At 41.7% G+C, this 25211-nt stretch overlaps 1 protein-coding gene across 2 annotated transcripts; it reads right to left on the bottom strand.

Annotated features, from left to right (window-relative positions):
- Positions 1-379: 379 nt before the first annotated feature.
- Positions 380-24696, bottom strand: wdr17 (WD repeat domain 17). Of its 2 annotated transcripts, none has more exons than XM_076295816.1 (28): positions 24574-24696; positions 24185-24368; positions 23544-23774; positions 22564-22815; positions 21039-21161; positions 20707-20894; positions 20310-20478; positions 20095-20186; positions 19627-19709; positions 19453-19539; positions 18942-19106; positions 18151-18353; positions 17563-17712; positions 17267-17397; positions 12608-12733; positions 12204-12359; positions 11549-11613; positions 11267-11399; positions 11079-11170; positions 10811-10910; positions 10490-10629; positions 9198-9309; positions 8911-9052; positions 8612-8714; positions 8199-8300; positions 7917-8015; positions 6995-7178; positions 380-499 (listed from the first exon to the last, which is right to left on the bottom strand). In XM_076295816.1, the coding sequence occupies exons 1-28, from the start codon at positions 24694-24696 to the stop codon at positions 380-382; spliced, it is 3855 nt and encodes a 1284-aa protein (XP_076151931.1). The 2 variants fall into 2 exon arrangements, with proteins under 2 accessions (XP_076151931.1, XP_076151932.1); XM_076295817.1 differs by having other exon boundaries at positions 6995-7165; positions 7925-8015.
- Positions 24697-25211: the final 515 nt, after the last annotated feature.

Here is a 25211-nt window from a genome sequence, read left to right as displayed (position 1 = left end):
TGAATAGTATTGCAGCAAAAGAGAAACATGTTAACTACTTAGAACTGTCACAATTTAACCGTTACAAAAAGGTAGTTACTCAATCATTCAGAAGAAACCTGCACATAGAGCCACCTGCATATGTTCTTACAGTTTTTAGATGTGGAATTATATATGTTAAAGCTAGAACACTGTCAGACTTGTGTGTGCATTTGTAATACACCTCTTGGTGTAACATTTTAACTGTAAGAACATTTGTGTCATTCCATAACCCTGTGGTCCATTGACAAACCATCCTTAGATTGTGACTGGCGACAACCCCTGCAGTCTCGAAATGCAGCTTCTATTCTTCCACACAATGTTGCCATGCCGAGCCGACTCTTGGCCTCTCCGTCACTGATCAGAAGGGGTTAATGCGTACGCCGGTCCCCAGTGGGGAGAAAGGGTTGACCTTGGCCCACATCAGTGCATCATTCAGAGATATGGCAGACTTCCCGTCCTCCAGGAAGAACACTGGGCCCTAGGTTGAAATAGATTGTACATGTTGTGACTAGAAGCCCAATTTACTACACAATAATTCATACCAGTGGCTTGTTTATGTGTGGAGGTTTGGTTTTATGACCCCACAAGAACAATGCATCATTCCAGATGGATGGACAGACAGACAGACATCTACAGTACTGTACATACATACATTCATACAAATGTAACAGGACAAGGTTCTAGCCGGGTAGTGCCATTGCGAGTGGTTCTTGGCATTCAGAGGCGAGCCAATCAGCGTATAGGAGTGGCTATATCAACTTCAACTTTTAATTTGAAAAGCCGACGTCATAGCTGCATAACGTTGTTCGCCCCCCTGACTCCTGCCATCACCGCGGGATCCCTTGTGCTGTTTTGTATGGCAAGCCATTTTAACATTTAACAGCTAGACTGGATATGTGTTGTAGATAGGCCTATCTGTATTTCAGTTTTGCCTAGTCAAAATTAACATTTCAGATATCAGCAACTACATTCTTCCTATCCATAATTGTAATTTCAGATATCCACAAAGACATTCTTCCTAAGACAAATGATGCCACGTTTGTCATTCATTTCTATTGGATTTATCATTACTGATATCTACAATTCAGTTGCAGATATCTATGTGAATTATGGATATCTGCAATTGAATTGTAGATATCTGTAATTCCAGTTAGAGATCTACAATTTGATTCTGACTAGTCAACTCCAGTTAAAGATATCTTTAATTCACCTCAATTCAAGATATCTACATGTTCCTTTTCAGATATCTTGAATTAAGTTTTGACTAGGCGAAATTATGTTGTAGATATCTGTAACTGGAATTATGACTAGTCAAAATGACGTTGTAGATATCTCAAACTGGAGTTAGAGATAGTCATAATTTAATTGCAGATATCTATTATCAAGTTATAGATATCTTGAATGAGTTTTGATTAGAGATATCTGAAATTGGAGATCTATAACTTTCATTCTACCTAGTCAAAATGCAATTATAGATATCTTGAATTACCGTTTTGACTAGGCGAAATTACATTAGAGATATCTGTAGCCTATTGCTATGCAAATTAGGCCTGCATCCCACTTTAGGCTGTTCAAATCATCAAATCACATAGCACCTGTTAACTGCTGTAATTAGCACTGATTAGCACCATGTCGGAGCAGCCAGAGGGCGAAGGAGTTTTTAATCGTCTTTTTAATGCTGCAGCCCGTGCAAGACAGGAGCTGGCAGCGAGAATTGATGATTCAATGTTGCTTTTTCGATTACAGCCAACACCATTGTTATGAATGGAGTTTCCTGTATGACACTGGTGCATTTATTAGGCCTACTCACATTTATGTACGAAACTGAGATCAAGCCAGTTGATAACGTGAGAGTCTAATAAACCACAAGGTTCAGAAGTTCCTGAGTTTTAGTTATTTTAGATGTTGACAAGACATTACAGCCATGACTGCTTCTTCTTCTTCCATTCATATAAATAAGGAAATAAGCCCACTTCTTCTTTGCACAATAATTTGCACTAGTCATAATGACGTTTGAGATATCTTCAACTTTCATTCTGTCTAGTCAAAACTGAATTGTCGTTTAAGATGTGTGACGAGTTGAATGTCGTTTTTCATGACGTGATGGCAGATATCTGTAATTGAGTTTTGACTAGTCAATTAGTCAAAATGTAATTGAGACTAGTCAGAAAGACGTTGTTGATATCTACATTAATTCCGGATAGTCAAAATTAACGTTTAAATGTTAAAATGGCTTGCCATAGTTTTGGCCTCCTGCCGCTATGCATGCATGCAGTGACATTCCTGGTAGGTTATTGTGACATTGCATTCGTAGTAACTTTTCCCGTATGATGTAGGCCTACCCCCAATTATCACCACTTTTGATCAGAAATTCTAAAACAACAATGTTTTTTAACACTTCAAAATAACATTTGCTAAATGAACCTTACATTTTTCAGTAGCCATAGGTGTGTAGATTTGAACAAAATCTGGTTTGGTTCTTAACGGGAGCATTTACTGCCTGAAATATCCATAGACAGTAAAAGAAATGGACGAACAGACTCCGTCGTTTTCAATGGGAGGGCACTGACGCAAATGTAAAGTTTTTTCAGTTGGCTTGCCATCGTACTGCGCAGACTTGCACTTAACTTCGTGACGTTAGGCATCGAACTGAATCTTGTAACTCGTATGATAGATGGTTCACATAGAAATTCTTCTCACACTTCCTTCACCTTCAAAGTCATCAAAGTTAAACATTTATTTATGTATTAATATCATCCTATCAAGTGATATCAAGTCGTGTTAATGTTGAAACTACCAGACATGATCATCTTCAAACACAATCATGGTAAAACAAAACAAAAAAGTTATAGCCTTCGTCTTTCCACTTTTCCGACCTACAGTCAATCCATCGAAAACCTCATCAAAAACGTTAAATGATTAACGTTAGCGCCGTTTTTTTATTAGGTTTACTTGCCTCTATGTAATGCTTTACCTTTAACAATACATGGTATTGTAGGCTACATAGCTTTGTTCATGAGTTTCCGTGCTGGCAGGACTTAGCTTCTTATCTAAACAATACGGTTATCTCCCTACTGTGCGACAGAAAGACTCAGGCATAATAGCGTCATATTACGTCAAACGTTAGCTTCCCTACAACCGGACTCGCTAACTATACTTCTTACGGGAACCTCAACGTTACATACGAGGTAGTTGAGTCTGTTTTGCCTTCTATTGTTTATGTAGATAATACAGAAGCTACAATGTCGGCACAGGATATATGTTATATGAAGTTATGGGAGTTCAAAAAATTCCTAAATGAATGGGCGTTCTATGGGGTTAGCAGAGAGTTGATAACCACTGCTCCCTGGATGCTTCTACTTCCGGGAATTCGCCCGCCCCCTTGGAAATTTCCGATTTTGTTTACCACGCTCGGAGTTATAGTGCTGGCCTGATGGGTCGCCTATTTACGCCGTTTCAACGGCACATGAACGGTTAGACCGAGAATTCTCGTCATGAAATTAAAATTCCACTGGAGCTCCAAGCGGTTGTGTACACGCAGCCTTAACACGCTGTTTACAGCTCTTCGAGTCACGGTAAAATTACATTTTTGGTACATAGCTAATTTAGATACACCTATGGCGTGGGTGGTTGCGTTTCTTTAGGAGTCCGCCATCTTGGTTTGTATAGAAATGGATATTAAGTGACACATACACGCAAAACGGCGGAAATACGGGACCGACGGTAATAGGAGGAGTTCCGATAGTAAAGTTAACTCAAACTTTGGGGTTTTAGCATTGTTGTCGGTCGCAGAACATGGGCCTCATAACCAACATCATCTGATTGTTATGTAATTTTAACTGTCTTCAAAATTATATGTAGCTTGCATGGTTTTAATTGTAGCCTATATTTTTCGTGTAGCAGATCTTGCCGGTAACAAGGGAGAGGCAACATCAAGGCTACTACTTTGGACCAAGTTGCGAACGCTGCTGTTTTGTCTGCACTAAAAAGTTGTGTTCGTCGATCTTACTTGTTAATTATTTTTGTTTAGTGTATGTTTGCATGTGCGTTAATGCGCACACGGGAGATGAACTGTACACCGGACGTTGTTCTCGCCCAGTTTTATTCTGTCTGTTAAACTTGTGGTTGTGAACTGAATGTGTGTGTTTCCGATTGTGAATGGACAGTAACCAGAGGATAGCTAGTAGCCTGCGTCATGCCAACGTGCGAGAAGAGCATTAGGCCTTGCTGTATAAGATAAGTTGTCCCTTGCCCACTAGTAGGCTATTTGTGAGTGCATACTGGGTATTGTGTGTATTCGGATTAGTGGCTCCTTCATTCTGGTCTGTGTGTGTGTGACTGCGTGTGTGTAGCCTATACATGTGTGTCCAGGCCTTGTAGGCCATGTAGGGGCAGCTGTGGCCTACTGGTTAGCACTTCGGACCTGTAACCGGAGGGTGCCCTTGAGCAAGGCACCTAACCCCTCACTGCTCCCCGAGCGCCGCTGTTGATGCAGGCAGCTCACTGCGCCGGGATTAGTGTGTGCTTCACCTCACTGTGTGTACACTGTGTGCTGTGTGTGTTTCACTAATTCATGGATTGGGATAAATGCAGAGACCAAATTTCCCTCACGGGATCAAAAGAGTATATATACTTATACTTATACTTATATACGTATGTCGGTGACTAGTGGCAGAGGTTCTGACTGTCTGGAGAGAACCAACTCCCTGTATGTTTTTAATGAATGTAAATAAAGACAGTTTATTTTTGAAACCACGCCTCTGGTTTTCTGTGACCACGAACCTGTGTTGCCTGGTTGGGCTTCACGTAACATATAGTCCAATTCATTGAATATTTTGAGGGGCAGGGCCTCAGATGGCCTAGTTTAGGGGTTCCCAAACTTTTCCACGACAAGGCCCCCCAAATACCACTAGGTTCTGGCCAAGGACCCCCTTGATGCTTTATTAATTAAACCCATCGACAATACTACGGCAAATGTAAAAATACTTTGAAAACCACTGGCCTAGTTGACATGGTGCAATATAGAGCAACCTCCCACTTGCCACACATCCATGCATACATACATACTTACATTACATACATACAGTACATATACATACACACGTAACGGTAGCCATCTGAAAACATAGCTGTGCAGTATGTACGTTGTGTAAACCTCCCTCTCGACGCCTTAATAGTTGTGCCGGGGCTTTTAGCTCGATTGCTAGCATGACTCCCGATCCGAATTAATGCCTAATGCTGTTTGCGGGTTCGAGTCCGGGCGAGTGCAGGGCTGACCCGCGCGGTTCAACACAATGCACGGTGCCGTAACCCGGATCGGGACTGAGGTTTAGGGGGGTGAGTGTAACAGTAGCCAGCTGCTAGCTGTGCAGTATGTACGTTGTGTAAACCTGATGCCTTCAGAGTCATGCCAGTGAGCGAGTTAGCAGCCTGGGCTTTAAGCTCAATTGCTTGCGTGCTCGACTCCCGATCTGAAGTGCTGCTGTTTACGCAGGTTTAAGTCCGGGCGAGTCCGCGAAGTTCAACACAACGGAGGTTACACATGTACATGCAGAGGGTTTATTAAAATCATGGACACTACTGGATCAACTGTTACAAAGGCTTCCAGAGTATTTGGCCCAGACCACTTTTATGTTTTCCTAAAATGAGTCTTCGCTTTGTCAAAGCTAAAGTAGAAAGTGAATGGCTGTGTTTCAATTCGCATACTTCTGTACTTACAACTTGTGCACTCATATTAGGTATTGTAAGTACAGAAGTATGCCATTTGGAACATAGCCAATGACTCCACATTGCACATGCTGCTTTTGGAGTGTAAGGCTGTAATCATCTGACTGAGAAAAATGACTGAGAAACTTGATGTAAATTAACACCATAATGGCGTTATATTTGTGTCATCAAGATATCATGTCTAGAAAGAGGTACATTTTAAATTTGTCCGTTCAAACATGCCTAATTATGTGCCCGCAGGTAGCCTGCTTAACCATTTTGTGGAATGATGCATCATCATATGAAATTCGCAACAATGTGACTTAAAAACAGTCTCTTGTAGCCTATAAGTGACATATTATGCTCTGTCTGCCACGCTGTAGCTGATAAAAATGACACAAGCCTAAAGCCTTGAGTTAAGACTATACTGTATGTTTAGCCTATTAAACACGGTAACTTGATGATAGAGAAGACAAACCATTTTGTGGAATGATGCATCGTATGAAATTCGCAATGATGTGACTCAAAGACAGTCTCTGGTCACCTATAAATGACATGCCAATCATTGTCTGTAGCTGCTTTGCATGTAGAAACATCCTTCAATTTGGGACCATTGTCGTTGCAGTCGGAATTGTTGTTTGTTTATTCAAAGTTTAAGGACTGTCCAAGTAGCCTGGGCTATTCGAAGTGTCAGTTTACTGTATTGCACATCATTTTTACATTGTTTTGAACGTCATTCTCAATCTGATGAATGGTTTAACAGATATGTGAATAACACACACACACAGACAGGGGAGTGGCTACAGTAGAGCGGCAAAAGCTAATGTGTGTTTCTTTTATCGATATATTTAACAATATCCAATGCATATCTTATCCAAACAATGTTGAACTTGGCACTGCACTTACTTGTGCCCTTAGCAAGACACCTGCCAAGTTCGAAATCAATCGGATGAATGGTTCAACGATATGTGACACACACACAAACAGACAGACTTTCCTGTCATTTATAGATAGATAGCCCAATTGACAGCACTGTCATCCATTCCCAGTAGGGAATCTGTTGTCATTAAGATTGTATATAAGTATGTTCTTACTTATTCTCGTGTCATCTTAAAACAACAACAACACATTGCATTTATATAGTGCTTTTCAAGGCACACTTAGTCAGTTATCTAGTCCATTCTAGTAATTTTACATAGTATCACCACTTTATTGTGTTACGTAATAGATGAATATTTCACAAGAAATATAAAAAGTTTGGACTGACCTGTATCCTGACTCCAGTGAAGCAGGATATCTGGACTTCCGAGTGGCTGGGCAGGTTGGATCCGGTCACGTAGTCTGGGCCCTGCAGACCCATGTGAGGCTGCTCCGTGATCCTGCTGAGCAGCTGGGCGTACGCCTCTCTCTGAGCCTCAGATGGAGGACTGTACGATGGCTCCACCGAGCCCCTGGGGGTGGCGTGGGGTGTGGGAGAGCAAGTAGATGAGGAGAACATGAGTGTGTTAGTTACATACACAAAAACAACAAAAACAAAACAGTGGCACAGAGTATGATAAATCATCTTAAACACTCACTTAAGAAATGTATACAATGATATCTAGTGAAGATTATGCACCACTTATTTAAGGACTGTTTCAATGGACCACCAAACATTGAGTTCTCCTCTGGACATAGCATGATCAGATTTGGTGTCCTGCTGCATTTACAGTAGCTAGTAAAATGTTTTTGTATGTATGTGTAGGACAATAACTCCTGTCCATGTTGGTGCACAAATGATAAGAAACATGTTATTTATAGGCAGTCCTAGCCCCCGCCTTACGTCATCCTGGACAGAGGGTTCACTGGGGTTGTGGAAGGTTCTTTGAGTTAAAGTGTTGTGGCAACAGGTGGGTGTTGGATGAACGTGATATATGTACAGTTTTGGCAGTAATTAATCACAATGCTAAGAGAAATTACTCTGCAGTGTTTCTCAAACATGTTTTCTGATTCTACTTCTCTGTCTCTCATTTTTAGAATGAAAGACTCATACTCATATAGCTCATGCTGGGCTATGTGCTCATGCTGGTCTCTGTGTAAATCAAGCTGAAACTGCTGTAAGCGACATTTGGCAGTTCTTGCTTTCCCTTCCATTTTTTGTGTGTGTCTGTGTGTGTGTGTGTGTTAATTTGTGTGTGTTCTATACCCACTTGACTACACTTTGCATGCAGGCCCTCCAAGCCTCTAGCTCCACTGAGAGCTGTTCGATCTGTAAGGGAACAGCCACTTCTCTCCTCTTCAACAACTGACTGAGAGAGAGAGAGAGAGAGAGAGAGAATGGAGGGGGGTTAGCAAGGGCGATAAAAAAATGAAAACAAAAAAACATATACTCGCTGTTCTCAAAAAAATGAGCAGTAGCAAGGAGAGAGTATTTGTACAGAGTATATTATCATTATTACGGTAGTTAGGACCATTACTCCTGACCGTCTTACCTAGTATACTCATAAAGTGCAGGGACAATACTGATATATTGTCTTGAGATGGCCAGTAGTGCACCAATGTAGCCACAGAGAATGAGCAGCTCATTGCGATGTCTGCAAACACAAACAACATTTAATTTGTTTATTGATTACCCTGTGTCTGCTGTCTTTAACAGAGCTGAGCATTTAGCCATACACCAGACTAGTACTGTTTGTGAAGAAATGACCTCAGGTCAGTCTACTTAGTAACACTGTTGCATTAACAAAGAGTCAGTTAAACTATAACAAATGTTAGTCTTTTTAAAAACAAATATACATTTTAGCAAAGCCCAGAGAGATGACCATGCAGAAACCTTTGCTAACTCCCAGTTCTTTTGTTTGCATGGAAAAAGGTTCTTTCACTTGTGTTTTGTTCTTGCACTTACTCACTACACTTGGACAGGACAAGTTGATCTGTCCGGATGTATCCCAGTAGATCAAGAACAGGATAGATGGAGTCCACTGTCCATTCCGAACCAGTCAACTGTTCTGTGGGTGAAAAAAACGATTATGGGATTTAGAGTCTTCCCCAATCTAGCACAATTTATAGATAGGTTATAGTTCGGTTATAGTTAAGGTTTATAGGATTTACAGTTAACTGTGTGGGTTATTGTTCTTGTGTATGTACAAATGCACATTTGACACATTGGCAATCTTCCACACTTGGAAAAAAGACCTACAGTACCTTTCACAAAAGTCATTCCTATGGGTAAGGCCTTGTCTGGCTCTGGGCTCAGCAAATGATATTTGACAGCATTGAAGATGTCCCCTTCACCCTCAGCAGATTCTGCCAAGTCCTTACATTCCTCTAGACTGGGAAGACCACACTAGACACAATTTAAAATGCCATTAATACCTCCAAATTTGCATTTGATCATCTCTTCATTAAACCCTAAATACAACATGACAATAAGTAATAAAAAATAATCATCAATATTTGATGCAAGTTTTTTTTTTCTTTCCCCGACTCACTCTCTCGTGCAACTCATCTATCTCAGCAGTACTGCCTGGGTAGAAGGCACACAGTTTGGCGAGCAGGATCTCATTGTCTGGAATCATCTGGAGGAGCTGGCACGCCAAGTCCCTTGGTGGAAAAAAGGGGATGAGCTTGCTTCACTGACAGTGTGCATTTCAGGACACACTCACACCCACGCGTACACAGAAAACCACAGCACATGCTCATGCAGAAAGGGTTGACACAGCTATGGGGACTGGAGGTTTTAGTAAACTATAAACTATACTATACAGTATGTTATATGTTATATATCATCAGTAAATGTATTTAGAGAGTCAATAAATAATAATAAAAATACATATGAGAAGTGCATGGTGTTTGAGTAAATCACAACTACCTGTTAGCCACAGATGGAAAGCTATGAAGAGATGGAAATGGACAGTGAGCTCAAACATGTACGGAAGGATGAGGAGGGGGATCAAAATAAACATGCCCATATAATGAACAACATTCTCTTTTACAATTAGCCTAACTTGTTGCTGCAATGTCCAAATGACAGTTGACAAATGACAGACATGAACATTTCTGATCATAAAAACAATACATTATTAAAGAAAAATGTGCAGTGGATAGTAGTACACAGACAAATGACCAGAGAATGAGCCAACACCAAGTAAGATTATTACTGTGTTCAAAATGCTTCTTCGAGCACAATGTCACTAATGCAATACACCAAATGAACACAGGGGGCTACTAAAAGCCGTGGTCTACAGTAGTCTAACATTTGTTTGGCTTTTACTCAAAACAAGTCTGCTGTATTTTATGACGTTGTTTTGCCACATAAATAATAAAAATAATACAGTATATTACAACTAAAAGCAAATACCTTGAAATTAATGAAATAAATATTCTTATTTTGGGCTTGAAAGTTTCTGTTATCAACAGTTTTTAATCCCTTGACAAACAGTGCAATGCATTTGATTTGAATAAAATTAATGAAAGTTACTGTAAGTTACATTGTGTGATCTGAATTTTTGTAAGTTTTAAGAATGTGCACATTTCTTGTGATATTGAGAATCAATTAATGAACTGATGAATGAATAATGTGGCTGAATAAGATCTACTCTGTCCAAGCCACAGAGCACATGTCTAAGCCATCCATTAGGCTGTTAACACATGTCGTGCGAGTGTGTGAGCGTGCAGAATGTGTGTGTGAGCGTGCAGAACAAGTGTGTGAGCATGCAGTGAGTGTGTTAGCATACAGAGTGAGTGTGTAGAGTGAGTGTGTGAGTGTATGAGCAGGTCTTACCAGGTCGCTGTGGTCATGTACTTCCTGGCCAAGAGTTCCAGTACGTAATGTGTGGCCGGAGCCGCCAGCTCCCCCAGCACCTTGCCCGCATACACCGCCAGCTCCAGCTCATTACCGCGGATAAGGGTGGCCATCGCCAACTGGGGATGAGAAAATACCCATCACACCTGCTTGGTGGAAACCTTTGCAGTTTTTAGTCTGTTCAACCCATTATAAGCACTTCTTTAGTATTTATATTTAGTATTTCTTTATATCATTTATAATATTTCTTCTATAGTATTTGCTGTCTATAGGATCCACAGGGTGTCCACTTCACTCTACCTCTGTGCTGTCCACTGCCAGATGACAGCAGGCCGCCAAGACTGCACGTCCATCCTGGAAATACCACTCTGCCAACTCTTTACACACACTATGCAGGAGCCTAGTGTGTGTGTGTGTGTGTGTGTGTGTGAGAGAGAGAGAGAGAGAGAGAGAGAGAGAGAGGACATGAAAGGGAAGGAAACAAAGGGAAAAAGATATGGTAAGGATACACATAATTGCTGCATGGGGTGATTAAGTGCAATCAGTCTCAGAAGCACTATGTACAAACCCATTATACGCTTCCATGTCATCATTGTCTGTGCTCGCGTTGTTGTTTGCTGAAGAGGTCTGAGGCACATGGATATTTCCCTCACAAGCACCCTGTTGAGTTATACAGCAGGCAAACCTCTGAATACATTATGCAAACCGAAGTCGGCCGTATTCAAACAATCTGTTCCCTGCTTCGATCCCCAGTACCTGTGCTACGAGTAAGGCTTCCTTTAGCTGGCCTCGGCACATGAAGAAATTCACCAGCTTCTTCACATCGCCCGTGGCAACACAGTAGGGGATGACATCATCATTACCTTCTTGCATCAGTTGGTCTGCTCTCCTACAGCACATTGAGTACAAGAGTTCATTTCACGACAACGCACACAGAATGGTTGCGTAGGCTAGAGCTTTATCTTGGAAACGTCTGCCTGTAATCTAAGTGCAGTAGCAGCACAGTGGTGTGACATTTGATGATGGAGCACTGCATACCTTTGCATGAGTTTCTTCCAGTACTTCAGGGACACCCCAGGGGCTACTGATAGTGCCTTGTCCCACTGAGCCATGGAGTGAACAAGGGAAGAATGGAATTTAGTCACAGAAGTGCATGTATGTGCGCACTAAAGTATTTGCTTTTTTACATAAGAACAGCGGCAAATAAATCCCACTGCACTCAATAGTCTATTAATATGACAAGACTAGAATATATCATCACTAGGCCCAGGAAACCGTGTTGGAACAGAGTAGGGTATTGCAGGCACGGTAAGATAAGCGGCCTCATCTTAGATCTTGTTGAAATTGTTGTACAAAAAGTCTAACATATGCATATGCAGGTGCATCTCAAAAAATTTGAATGTCATGGAAAAGTTCATCTTTCATATAATCTAGATTCATTACACATACAGTGAAGCCTTTTTCGATCTAATCTTGATGATTACAGTTTACAGCTCATGGAAAAATCCAGGCGCTGAGATGAGCCCTAATCAGCTAATTAAGTCAAAATACCAGCATCGGTTTCCTGAGGAAAATCTCTCAGTCTGGGCTCAGTCAGACCTTTCCATGATATTCTACTTTTTTGAGATACACCTGCGCAGTGTATATTGTGCAGTTTGTAGAGGACGCTAGTTGGTGTGGTGTGCTGCCGCACCTCTCCCAGTTCCACCATGAGTTCACAGTATCTCTGGATCTGGCCCAGCCTCAGGTGGATCTCTGCAGCTCCCTTCAGCCTCTCCTCTTTGCTGGGGGCCCCAATGCCCCCTCCAAACTTACTCATCTTCACAATTGTCAGCTCTTGGGCCTCAGACTGGGGGGAAAAACACAGGGGGAAAAAAAGCAACAAAGTGGACATGATGTACTAATGATGTAGAAATAGTTTATGTTTAGTTATGCAGGACTTATTTCAAGAAGACAGTGTTTTATTCTAAATAAAATACAAGAGATACATTTACTTTGGATTTAATCCAAAATGGATGTCACAGAGGTAAGTTTTAAATGAGAGTGAGAGGCAGTATGGCTTCACTGATCATTCGAGTAAACAGTTGTGGAACTCACGGTTTTGAAGCGAATCAGGTGCTTCATGTGCATGAGGTCCTGGCCGTAGCTTTGGGGCAGTAAGCTATCGTCCTGCCCGTTTATTACCGCCACAAGGTTCCACAGGTTATGGCTGCCGCCTGGAGGCTTTACAGACACATACACAAGTTTCATTAGTATACTACACTAATATACTAATATACAGGATAGTAACATATACCGTAAAACTCCAAATAATAGCCCAGGCTTTTATTTTCCCAAATCGCCAAACTGCACCGGCTAGTAGGCTATTAGAGACAGGCCTTTAATTCCCTTTACACAAAACGTTTCCTCTGCAAAGATGGAAAATATTATCGAATTAATTATTTCAAACACACTGAATGTCTACCTATGACTAGGCTATCTGATGACAATTACATCATCATTCATTTAGTGTTGAGATGTTGTTCATTGAGTGAGATACAGTAAGATCCAAATAGCAGGGATAGCCAGAACAGATGAAACACGTTTTAATTAGGCTACGTAATTTACAAAGAGATCGTATCACACTGAAAGGTCATATTTTGTCACTAGCAAATAGCCTATATCGGTCCTTTGTCAAATAGCCTACAGTTGCATTATCAGCCCTGACCAAAACCGTTCAGGAATTATTTATGCAAAAGTGGAACGTGATTAATGTTTAATTCTCCCTCCTTTTAGGGACGAATGAAACAGCATGAGAGAGCATGAACCATATTGTTTCTCCCGTTTTGTATTTGCCAAATTTGACAACAGTCTACATTCAAATCATACTTCCAGGCGCGCGGGAACATATTTTTGATCAGGGGTGCTGAATAACAAAATAATGTCCGACGATTTCTCCCCCAGCATATGATTCGAATATAGACAGTTAAATACGCCATTTCACCGCCGTGTATGAGTAGGTCTAAGAGTGAGAAGTTTTATAATGCCCTGGGCAGCCACATTCCACCTAAACTATGCGCAGCACTTGCCACTCCGACTCATCAATAAAAACAGTGCGTGCACACACCAGTCCCATAGAAGCGCACTTGACTTTACATCATTAACCTATTTCAGTATATAGTCAGAGAATGTCCGTAGACGGGCTCTGATATAGCCTAGTCTAAGGTAAATTCCTTTTCTGACTTCTTTCTCTGTATCGCCATGGCATTTAGAATAAAGAATAACGTTCGCGAACCGTTCTGGTTTTGTTGCCAGCATAAAAACACGCGTACCATCGGCCTATCCGCAAATTTTAAACACAAGGGATGAATTGAACGATGACAAAGTCGGACATATAGGCATAGTTCATATTGAAAAAAAAAGCTAAACAATTTGGAACTCTAGCTTTTCACCTCAGTCTTTTAATGCCGTAATCACGTGCGGAGTCTGCGCCATAATTAAGCCCAAATCACACCCAAGATTCGCGACGAGATGAGCAGCAACTTGATGCAACATTCTAAAACCTTGCAACTGTGACCAGACAAGGTGAATGCTTTGCGACGGCTTGCAACGACGTGCAACATCTAATTCACAATGCTGTAACCTCCTTTCTGTAACGGTTTTGTGTCATTGCGAATCTTTAAACAGACGATCTGACGGGTTTTAGAAGATTAAATACAACCCGAAACTAAAAACAGACCATGCAGGCCTCTTAGTCAGGTAGAACCCCAGGATAGGTGTGACATAAGGTACTAATGCAAAATTTTGCATAAATTGATAGTTTAGGGGGTGTAGACTTGAGCATTTTTTTTATGACCACGCCCCCTTTTTTGACCATAAAAAATAACTAGATGCACATTACTGTATAAACCCATCATGTATGGTATCAAATGAAAGCTCTTCTCAAACAGATATCAATTATGTCAATAAAACAAGCTAAAAATTATTTCAAGTCCCTCCAGAGAACATAATAACTCTAAAGCCTGGTAAGGTCACACCGCTGAAATGGTAGGCTGAGCAACAAATTGTATCAACCTTCAACAATTAGTCAAATAGACAAAGTTATAAGGAACAAAGTAGAATTTTCTCACAGATTCTGAAAGCAACTATATACAGAACATGTTGCCAGGCTGGCCTTGTACACATCACAAACATCAAATGTCTCCAAAAAACATTCATTCAATCAGACATTTCTCCCTCGCTGTCATCAGTATCCTCCACTGAAAGTGTAGCCATCTTCAAATTTTTATTTGCACACTGTTCACCACCTTTGCCATGGCAGTAGGTGGTGCATGGTAGTCCATCTGACTGACAGCAGCAAGAGGCCCTGGAGCATGCTGGCACTGCCTTGCATCCATAAGCAACAAGCTGTAGAACTGTTTTGGGTGCAATGTCAGTGTTGCCATGAACAGGCACAGGAGGTGGTTTTTTTTTGTCAGCTGCTCTCCACAGAAAGACTTTTGATGTGTTCCACTGCATATTCTCTTGTTGGAAGAAGACTCTTTATTTTAGGATGGTCTCTTTTCTTGGTGAATAGCATTTATCTCAAGTTACTGAGGCTTTCAAAAGTCTTTCCATAGTAGAGGCAAGAAAGGAAATCCATTCCTGCCTTCAAGCTTCTACAGTACATCTGTAAAATTCTTCCAATCAAGATTCCTCTTGCGCATCAAATTGATTGCTGAGTTTTTTCCTTTGCCATATGGATATGACGCACTGTCACAACCAAACAATACATGAACAGCCAACAAATCATAACATTTGTCTCCTAATTTGTCAGCCATAACATTAATGTCAATTACTCTGGGCTTGTGACTGAAGGGTGGCCAGTTTGATCCCCGACTGGTAGGAAAAATGAAGGTAGGGGGAGTGACTTAACAGCGCTCTCCCACATCCATATCCATGGATGAGGTGCCCTTGAGCGCCAGATCAAGGGCTGCCCACTGCTCCGGGTGTGTATGTGTACTCCTAGTATGCTCACTGCTCTAGGGTGTGTGTGTTTGAATGGGTGTTCACTGTTTGTGTGGGTATGTTGTACACTCCCCCACTCCCCCCTTGTACACTACCCCCGAATGGGTAAAATGCAGAGCCCAAATTCCTTGTATCCGTGTCCCACATTAATTGGATTAGGGTTAAGGTTAGGCCTGAGGTGTGGGTTAGGGTAAGGGGACATAGGGCTGTGGGAACATAGGCATGCTCCCGTACTGGTATATGTAAGTATACTTGGGTAGCCGTGGCCTACTGGTTAGGGCTTCCGGCTTGAAACCAAAGGGTTGTCAGTTCGATTCCTGACCAGTAGGATGTGGTTGAAGAGCACTGCTCTCTCATGCCCACAACCATGGTTGAAGTGCCCTTGAGCAAGGCACCTGACCCCTCACTGCTCCCCGAGGGCCACTGTAGCAAGTGAACACTAGTTTGTGCTTCACCTCATGTGTGCTCATTGTGTGCTTCACCTCACTGTGTGTTCACTAATTCATGGATGGGATAAATGCAGAGACCAAATTCCTTGTATATGCAAGTATACTTGGGCTATAAAACTGATTTACATAAATTATATTTGTTGTTGTAATTCCAAATGATACATCTCATTCCTTGCTGGAATATATGGAATACTGGAAGAAATCATTTTCTTGATTCTGTCCTCTCCTCCTGTAATCAACTTTGCAGTTTACTCTGTAATTAAGGGGGCAAATTCAAGGACTGTTATAGTTATGTAATGTGCTGATTAACTGGCAAGTACCTCATAACTCAGACTAGTTTGTATCAATCCTGGACTGTGGTGTCTGTTTTTAAAGAATTAAAAAATGTTAGTCTTTAATTCTGGGGGGAAATCCAAGGACAGTTATAATTATTGTGCTTACTACCTGGGAAGTATCTCACAACATTGCTGTCTGAAATTCAGCGACTGATTCAAGGGAAATTAAAGCTAAGGTGCTAACTAACCCGCAAGTTGGTGAACTAGGGTACATCAGACTTGCTATAATATTCATATATAATATATATATATATACATATAAAATGAATTACTATTGAATGATTGTATTCCTGTATGTATTAAGCTACATGGCAGTTCAATAATTTATTTAATTTAATACCAAACATGACACGATTTAGAGGTATAAGCTATTATGCCGCAAAAAGGAACCTAATTTGACCTAATTGAACCTAATTTTATGGTCTAAGCTGATTTCTGTATGAAAAGAGCTTTAATTTGATACCATACATGATGGGTTTATATGTTAATGTCTATTTAGATTATTTTATATGATTAAAAAAGGGGTGTGGCAGCCATTTTAAAGAAAATGCTCAAGGGTGCCGGAGCGGCACCTGTCAGATTCTGAAAGGACACCCCCTTACCTATCAATTTATGCAAAAAAATTGCATTAGTACCTTATGTCACACTTAAGCCCAAATTCCACAAAGTTCTACCGGACTATCTACTGGAGACCTGCCTTTAACCCAAACCTGTAGCCACGCCAGGCGTTTAAAAGAGACAGGCGTCTCTTAGGGACTCGGCGATTATTTGAAGTTTTACGGTACACCATAAACAATGAAATGGGCATTAGAATATTGGTCTTTAGGAATTATTATTAGTATTATATATGTTCACAATATAACTTTAACAATAATTATAGGTACAAAATACAATTTACTTATACTTACTTATTTATATATATATAAATATATTTTTAAGAGTCAAACAATTTCAGACAAATCAAGTATACATCAAGATTCACTTACAGAAAAACACTCAGAGAACCACCTCAGTTTCTTTGTGCTCAGGTCACCAGTGAGTTTGTCCAGTTCCTGCTTGATGTCCCTGGACACTTTCCCACACAGGAGCGGAGCAGCTCCAGGCACCATGGCACGATCTGTTCAATCATGAGCACAGCACAGAATAAACAAGGCCTCCAACTCCCATGATGCCTCATCACACTTATGCTTTAATATTCTGGCACATGACAAATCAGCTATGCATCTTTCAAGACAGCAATTCACAGTAACATCCATAATCAGAACATAGCATGCATGTTAACCTGTGTTCCCAATGATGTCATCCCAGCTGTGGTCAGTAAGAATGTTTACCAGGAGAGGAGCAATGAGAGGCGTGAGAGACCACAGTCTGACTGTGGAATCTCGCGAGCACGAGGCCATGGTGAAGGGCCGGCTTGGGTGACAGGTAAGGCCTGGAGATTGGAAATAAAAAGAGACCATTAGACTGGCCGCTTATATAACAGAGCCTCAGAGCATGGAGTAATTTAAACACAGTAATAGAGTCACACGAGAGGAAGCTTGAAAAAGTGTTCTTTGCTATCACACAATTGAAACTGGCTAGGCTTGTATGCCTTAGATAAAGATACATGCATCCATTTCTCTTTGTTGAAGCAGGATCCATAAAATGTCTGGTCACAAGGAAATTATATAATGCTAATATCTTAACAGCATCCATGTTTTCTGATATATCTGAACAAATTGGTCGTCATTATAACCCACCAACCGCCCCCAAAATAGCATTTGACTTCTCTTAAGGCTTATGAATGGGACTTATAGGTATAGCACCATAGACGTCTGCCCCGTAATGCTACACCTATAAGGCTTATGAATGGGACTTATAGATGTAGCACCATAGACGTCTGCCCCGTGGTCGTAGACGGTGTCAAGGCAGGTGCCATCCCGGGTGTCCCACACGCGGATGGAGTAGTCCCAGCTGCCGGAGGTGAGCAGATACGGCACCTCTGTGTTCCACATGAGGCCGCGCACAGGCGCCGTGTGGCCACTCAGCACATTGATGCAGGCGTCCTGCGTGTAGTCCCAAATACGGACCGACCTGCATGGAGGAGACCACACAGAGAAAAGAATATAGAGGCTGCTAGCTTCACTTCACTTTGTACTTGCACACATTAACAGCAACACAATTTGGGGTGGCACAAGTGGCTGCAGCATCCCTACCACACTCAGCTCCACTCACTTTCTGTCACTTTTCACTGTCCTATCTTAATATGGGCAAAAAGACCCTTACAATAACGGCTTCAAATCAGGATTAGACGCACAGGGTACAAACTTAGCACTAAATGGCGTTGAAAAATATATAGATACTAATTATTCCATTGTGTTGCTTTAAAGACATCAGCATGAATTTCTGCTGTAAGTGCATGTTGTGTGTGATGTCTGTATGCTACTGAGACCTTTGAATTTCCCTTGGGGATCAATAAAGTATCTATCTATCTATCTATCTCTATCTATGAATTAGATAAAATATAGTACAGAATGCCAAGAACACCTCAGACTGGTTTGATTCATAGAATCGGCATGACCATTTACAGTATGCCTATGAAGAAACGTCCCGCTGCCCACAGAGAGCTAGCGTGAGACTGTCGTGACTGTGTGAGCGGGGCTCTAGTAAATGATTTATTACCCGTCATCGGAGCCGCTGCAGAGGATGCCCTCCCTCAGTGGGGACCAGCGCACGTGGAACACCTTGGCCGTGTGCCCTGTGAACACCTTGAGAGGCTGGTCGGAGCTGGTGGCCAGATAATAGACGCGCACGTTCTTATCTTCACAGCCTGTGGCTATCATATCTCTGAGATGCCGTGACAGTGGACAGAGGCAGGGGCAGGGAGAGAGAGAGAGAGAGAGAAAGACAAAGAGAGATAGAGAGAAGACAACAACAGGGAGAGGAAGAGAAACATGAGATCCAAGCACAGCCAATGACTGGTTCAGAGAAAGTCAACAAGAACAAAGAGGCTTTTGACAGAAGATCCTCTTGTTTTCAAAACATGAAATATTCAAACATAGCCTCCAGGTTAACGCTGGAGTACACACTATTGGATATTTTGGCTGCCAGCCCCCTTTGCAAATCTAAGCATTAGAGTAGGACTTGATATAGGGCATTGTGTAAGACAAAAGGAGTAGAAATGAGAACTTACTTATTATTCTGACTCCAGTCACAGCCAAACACAGCAGCAGGATGCTTATATTTGTGCAAGAGTTTTCCATCAATGGTGCGTATTATACTAGGACAGACATGAGGCACAGACTTGTTAAACAAGGAAACCAGAAATTATTTGATTACGAAATAGTTGTAGCAAACACATACTTACCAAAACCCATCCCCACTACAAGTAGCTATTCTTTTTGAGTCCTTGTGGCTCCAAGCAATACAAAATATGCCATTCTTCCCATGCTGTAAAACAGGCATATAAACCCAATCAAATACTCAAATGAAGTATGTACGGTATATATGTATGTATGCTGTACTGTATATGCATTCTCTTGAGATCTTTCTAGTATTTCTACCATTCCCAGGATGCAAAAGCCTTATCACAAAGCACTCTCATCCGTACTCAGAATACAACTGAATAGAAGTCTAGTATAAGTATATATACTCTTTTGATCCCGTGAGGGAAATTTGGTCTCTGCATTTATCCCAATCAGTGAATTAGTGAAACACACTCAGCACGCAGTGGTGACAAGCACACACTAATCCCGATGCAGTGAGCTGCCTGCTACAGCGGCGCTCGGGGAGCAGTGAGGGGTAAGGTGCCTTGCTCAAGGGCAACTCAACTCACCTCGTTAAATCTTGTAATCATTTTCCCTTTTTTTACATCCCAGATGAAGGCTCCATTTCTGGAAGTTGCTCCAGCAATACAATTAAGATCCCCTTCACACAAATGGTAGAAAAAAAAACATAAAATTTTTGGTACAGTCCCTTTCAAAATTATGGCTATACTGTAGAATGAATGGTTTATTACAAATTCGTCAATTTTACCCCCCAAAGCTTTACCAGGTGCCCAGGACAGGGAGTAGACCACACCCTCGTTGCCTGGAGACGTGTAAACAGCGGTGAGTGTGTTGATGTCCCACACTTTGATCGTTCCGTCGAATGAAGCAGTCGCTAGAAGGTTTGGGTCGTCTGGCTTGAACTTGCAGTCAAATATGGTTTCCACATGGCCCTGGCAAATAAGGCAGTATGACTCAGCAAAATTCACTCAGTGGCAGCTTTAAAAATGACATATAGACATGGCACATGCAGGTAGTATAAAATGTAACATAAAATATATAAATGCAATTTAGAATTACACATAGATTTACATTTGTACATTTCCCTTGTTGTGACCTGCATGCTTTTAAGCCTGTCCTGTAGTCAGGACAGTCCTACAAACATGTTACTGATGGCATACCAGATCCCTCAAGAAATCCCACTTCTTGGACCCCATGTCATAAAGCCCCACGCCTCCATCCATGAAGCAGCACACCGCGTGGCCGGGGGGCAGGGAGAAGGCTTGGTTCTGGGAAAGGGTCGGGGGCGGCACTGCCTCGCTGGTGGACGATGTGTAGTGGTTCTTTGTTGGAGATATTGTGTTGAAGGCTAGAAGTAGGAAAATATACAGAGAGAGAGAGAGAGAGAGAGAGACAGAGGGATTTTCATTTACGGTAACTTCAGGTGTAGCTTGCAGTCTGAATTCATGTTTTTCTATTAATACGCGTTCATTAGCATGTCGGACACACTTACATTTCTTAGCTGGTGGGGAGTGGAGCACATGCAGTGCGTGGAATCCAGTCTTCTTTAATTTGAAATTATCTAGAGGTGTTGACCGTGAAACATTCCATATCCTCAAGACCCCAACTTGGGAGTCTGCCCAAGCAGAACAGAAATAGGTTATAAGAATTAATGACACTAGAAAGAAAAAAAGGTAACACTTTATTTTAATGTGTCGCTGTTACAGTGTACTTACCTAATTAGGTACAGTGGTACAACCTGTGTAACAACATGTACTATCAGGTACTATCATTGTACTTGCATAATGTATTTGTGGGTACCTACATATAGTTGTTACTTTGTAATACTGAGTGCTTTTACAAAACTTTGCCAATTTGCCTACATTTTCATCAGAGGCAAAGAGCTGACCTGAGACCTGCTGGATGGGGTAAATCTGGTCATGATAGATTTGATATACAAAGCATGCTTAGCTCCAGTCAAGGCCTCATTGTCTTCAGTGTACATGTAACAGCTGTGCTGCTACAACCTTGTTACTCTTTGATACAGTGGAATAAACTGGAACAGGTCTTGTCTTGGAACAGGTCTACTAATTCACATGTACTGTGTGGTGTAACAGCAGACACGTTTCAACACATCAATTACAGGATGCATAACATCATTGACAGGATGTATATATGTAGATGTAAGTACTTAACTGGTACACTTTATTTTAATGGGTTTATTCCACTGTATCAAAAGAGTAATAAATGTGTACCAACACAGTTGATACATGTACTACAGTATGTAGGGTAATGGCAGACATGTTCCAAGACACCAATGACACAACATACATGTAATATGTAATTGTAAGTACTTAACTGGTACACTTCATTTTAATGGGTTTATGCCACTGTATCGAAGAGCAATAAGTGTGTACCAACACAGTTGATATATGTACTATGTAGTGAATTAGTAGACCTGTTCCAAGACATCGAAGACATAACATACATGTCATATGTACATGTAAGTAATTAACTGGTACACTTAATAGGTTTATTCCACTGTATCAAAGAGTAACAAGGTTGTAGCAGCACAGCTGTTACATGTACTGAAGACAATGAGGCCTTGACTGAAGCTAAGAATGCTTTGTATATCAAAACTATCATGACCAGATTTACCCCATCCAGCAGGTCTCAGGTCAGCTCTTTGCCTCTGATGAAAATTTAGGCAAATTGGCAAAGTTTTGTAAAAGCATTCAGTATTACAATGTAACAACTATATGTAGGTACCCACAAATACATAATGCAAGTACAATGATAGTACCTGATAGTACATGTTGTTACACAGGTTGTACCACTGTACCTAATTAGGTAGGTACACTGTAACAGCGACACATTAAAATAAAGTGTTACCGAAAAAAAAACCAATGGTTCCTAAAGGCAGCTAAAAATCCCAAAGGCACCTCTAGCGAAAAGCACACTTGGAAGAGGCTAGTTTAACAAACTATTCACATTACAAGCCAGTCAGAATCGTTAGACAGCACAAAAGTCAGGGTCACCTCCGGTGATGAACATGCCAGGGGCGCTGGGGACCCAGGCCAGGCACTGCACGGATGCGGCCGCGCTGGGGAAGCTGAAGGTGGTGATGCAGCACAGGGACTCGGAGTCCACCAGCCGGATGCCGTTGTGCAGGTTGGCAACCAGCAGGTAGTCTGTGGAGAGCGGGTCCCACTCCAGAGCCGTGACGGGGTCCTCCTCGTCCGTGCCCTCCAGGGCCTCTGGCCGCAGCACATGCTTCTGGTTCTTAGAGCCTGGTTGGTGAAAAGGTGACTCAGGGTTAATTCCAGTAAAGATCTTTGATGCACCAACATTAGCGTTGGCTTTAGATGAGCTATTCCATTGGACCTTCCAGGAAGCACACTAGCTCATTTGCAGTGCATGCTCTATGGAATTTGAAAAGCCTAATTTGTTCTCATTAAACATTTTGAGAAAACGAGGTTGGGTTTTGACTCATGCTTACTATTCTATTACAATGCCACTCACTGCACTGGGGAGATGGTGACTACAAAGGCCTCTAAGTCTGGCCACAAACCCTTTTTTCCATTTTGAAATAAAAATATTCATTTTTTTCCCCCAGCCATCAAGTAAGAACACATCTCTTGAAAACGATTTAGTAAAACCTTAATTTTACGATGTCAGACTTTTATGAGCTTTTGAGTTGCTTCTAAGATTATGTCGATTAGAGTATAGAACCTACTGCTAATATGGTGCTAATACAGTCTTAATAGCCTCCTGAGAGATGACCCTCACCACCAGTGTCTCACAATCACTGAACAAAAAAACTTGGTTTGCTATTGGTTTAATTTGGTACTGAAGATCCTGCCACACCTGTGTTTTCCAATTAGTGAACATTAGTGAATCTCTATGGCAACATTAGTGAATCTCTATGGCAACCCGCACTGTGTCACTCCACCTTACACACCAGGCAGATGTGGCCAAATGTGGGGGCAGTGGCCAGATTACTCCTCTCCCTCCTTACCTGGCTGAAATATGGACAGGCTCCCGTCCGTGTGTCCAAACACCACCTTGCCTTTCTTGACAGGATGCCAGCGGAAGAGGCAGATATCAGAGAGGAAGCTGTGGGCGTCCTTGTGGACAGTGACCCCAGAGTCGGGCCCCGAGATGGCCCAGACATACAGGGGGCCCCGGTGAGACACAAACGCCATGCTGTCATTTGCATTCCAGCACCAGCTCAGAGACGAGGGGATACCTAAATGATAAGTATGTCTTCAATGTACATACCTATACAACCACCCCCCCAGCAACACACACACACACACACACGCACGCACACACACACACATACACACACACTATAACAATCAATCCTTCTTATACATAAAATAAATGTAGAACACACAAACACATACACACCCACCCATACATACACACTAATACACACACAAACGGGCAAACACACACACATACACACACAAACACACCCACGGAGAGTAAATCTAATTTATGGCTGCATCCCACATTCCATTCATAACAGACACAACGGAGCACATCAACATAAACCCATCCCCTCACTTATCCACCCACACCATGCCACGCCACGCCACACACACACAGGACCCATCTGTCCTGTCCCGCTGTAATGGCCGGCGGCAGCAGTACCTTTGGTGTTATCTAGCCTGGCCACAGCCTTCTGTTCCGCCACGTTCCAGATGATGAGAAGGTTATCTGCACTGGCACTCGCAAACACCTCTGCATTGTGTGGGCACCAGGAGATGGCTGTGATGGTCTTCTTGTGCTCGGACATGATGGCTCGGAGTTTGAATTCATTATATCGGTGATCCAACTGCAGAGGAGAGAGGGAAACTTTACATTTTGCTGCTGCAAACATGCTGTGCATGAGTATAAAATATTACATAATTTAGTGAAAATCATCTTAGCAATAAGCGATTTGTCCAATACATTCTGCAGAATGTTCTGAAAAACATTGTTTACAATGCAAAGTGAAGAGACCCATTAAGATGGCAGCAGTGTGATTTTGAAACACTCGCCTGATAGATGTAGATGGCGAGGGTGGCACAGTAGGCAAATCTGTCGCCGCTGGCAGCACACACGTCTTTGTTCCAGGGCTGGCAGCCAGCTGCCAGCAGACCCACCTGTTTCACCTGGGACATCTTTATCTGGGGACAGGGGCAGAGATGCAACTGTGGTTATGGTTATGGCCATGGTTTTTAGCAGACACTTCTGTCCAAAGCTGTGAAAAATATGAAACATTGTCCTTGAAAATGAACAGTTTAAAGTAGTCATATGGCCTACAAAAAATACTAATAGAGATAAACAAAATAGTTTGGACAGAATAATAACAATAACCATAAACATAGGCTATACAAACCTAGACTCTGTAAGGAAAATTACATTAATAAATAATAATAAAAACAAGGATTTCATCAACAACAACAAAAAGACTTTTATTAGACAATTCAGCTTCATCTGATAGTGGGATATCCTAAATTGTCTCCATTTACGTCTGCTACTTCTGTGTTCTGTAGCAAAGTTTGTCACAGAGTCTGATTTTCAGCATGTTGACAGTAGGAGTATGCATCATATTACCCTGGAAACCTTGACAGATTCTACTGAATCTCACAACTAACTATGACATGTAATTTTTGTATACAATTTGACAAAGTTT

The sequence above is a fragment of the Alosa pseudoharengus genome, unplaced genomic scaffold, assembly GCF_046254945.1.
Source record: "Alosa pseudoharengus isolate Yale_2024_CS ecotype anadromous, Long Island Sound unplaced genomic scaffold, YU_APseudo_1.1 YU_APseudo_1.1_scf_2, whole genome shotgun sequence".
NCBI lineage: Eukaryota > Metazoa > Chordata > Actinopteri > Clupeiformes > Clupeidae > Alosa > Alosa pseudoharengus.
Note: the sequence above shows the minus strand (reverse complement) of the source record. Positions and strands in the feature narration are given on the sequence as shown.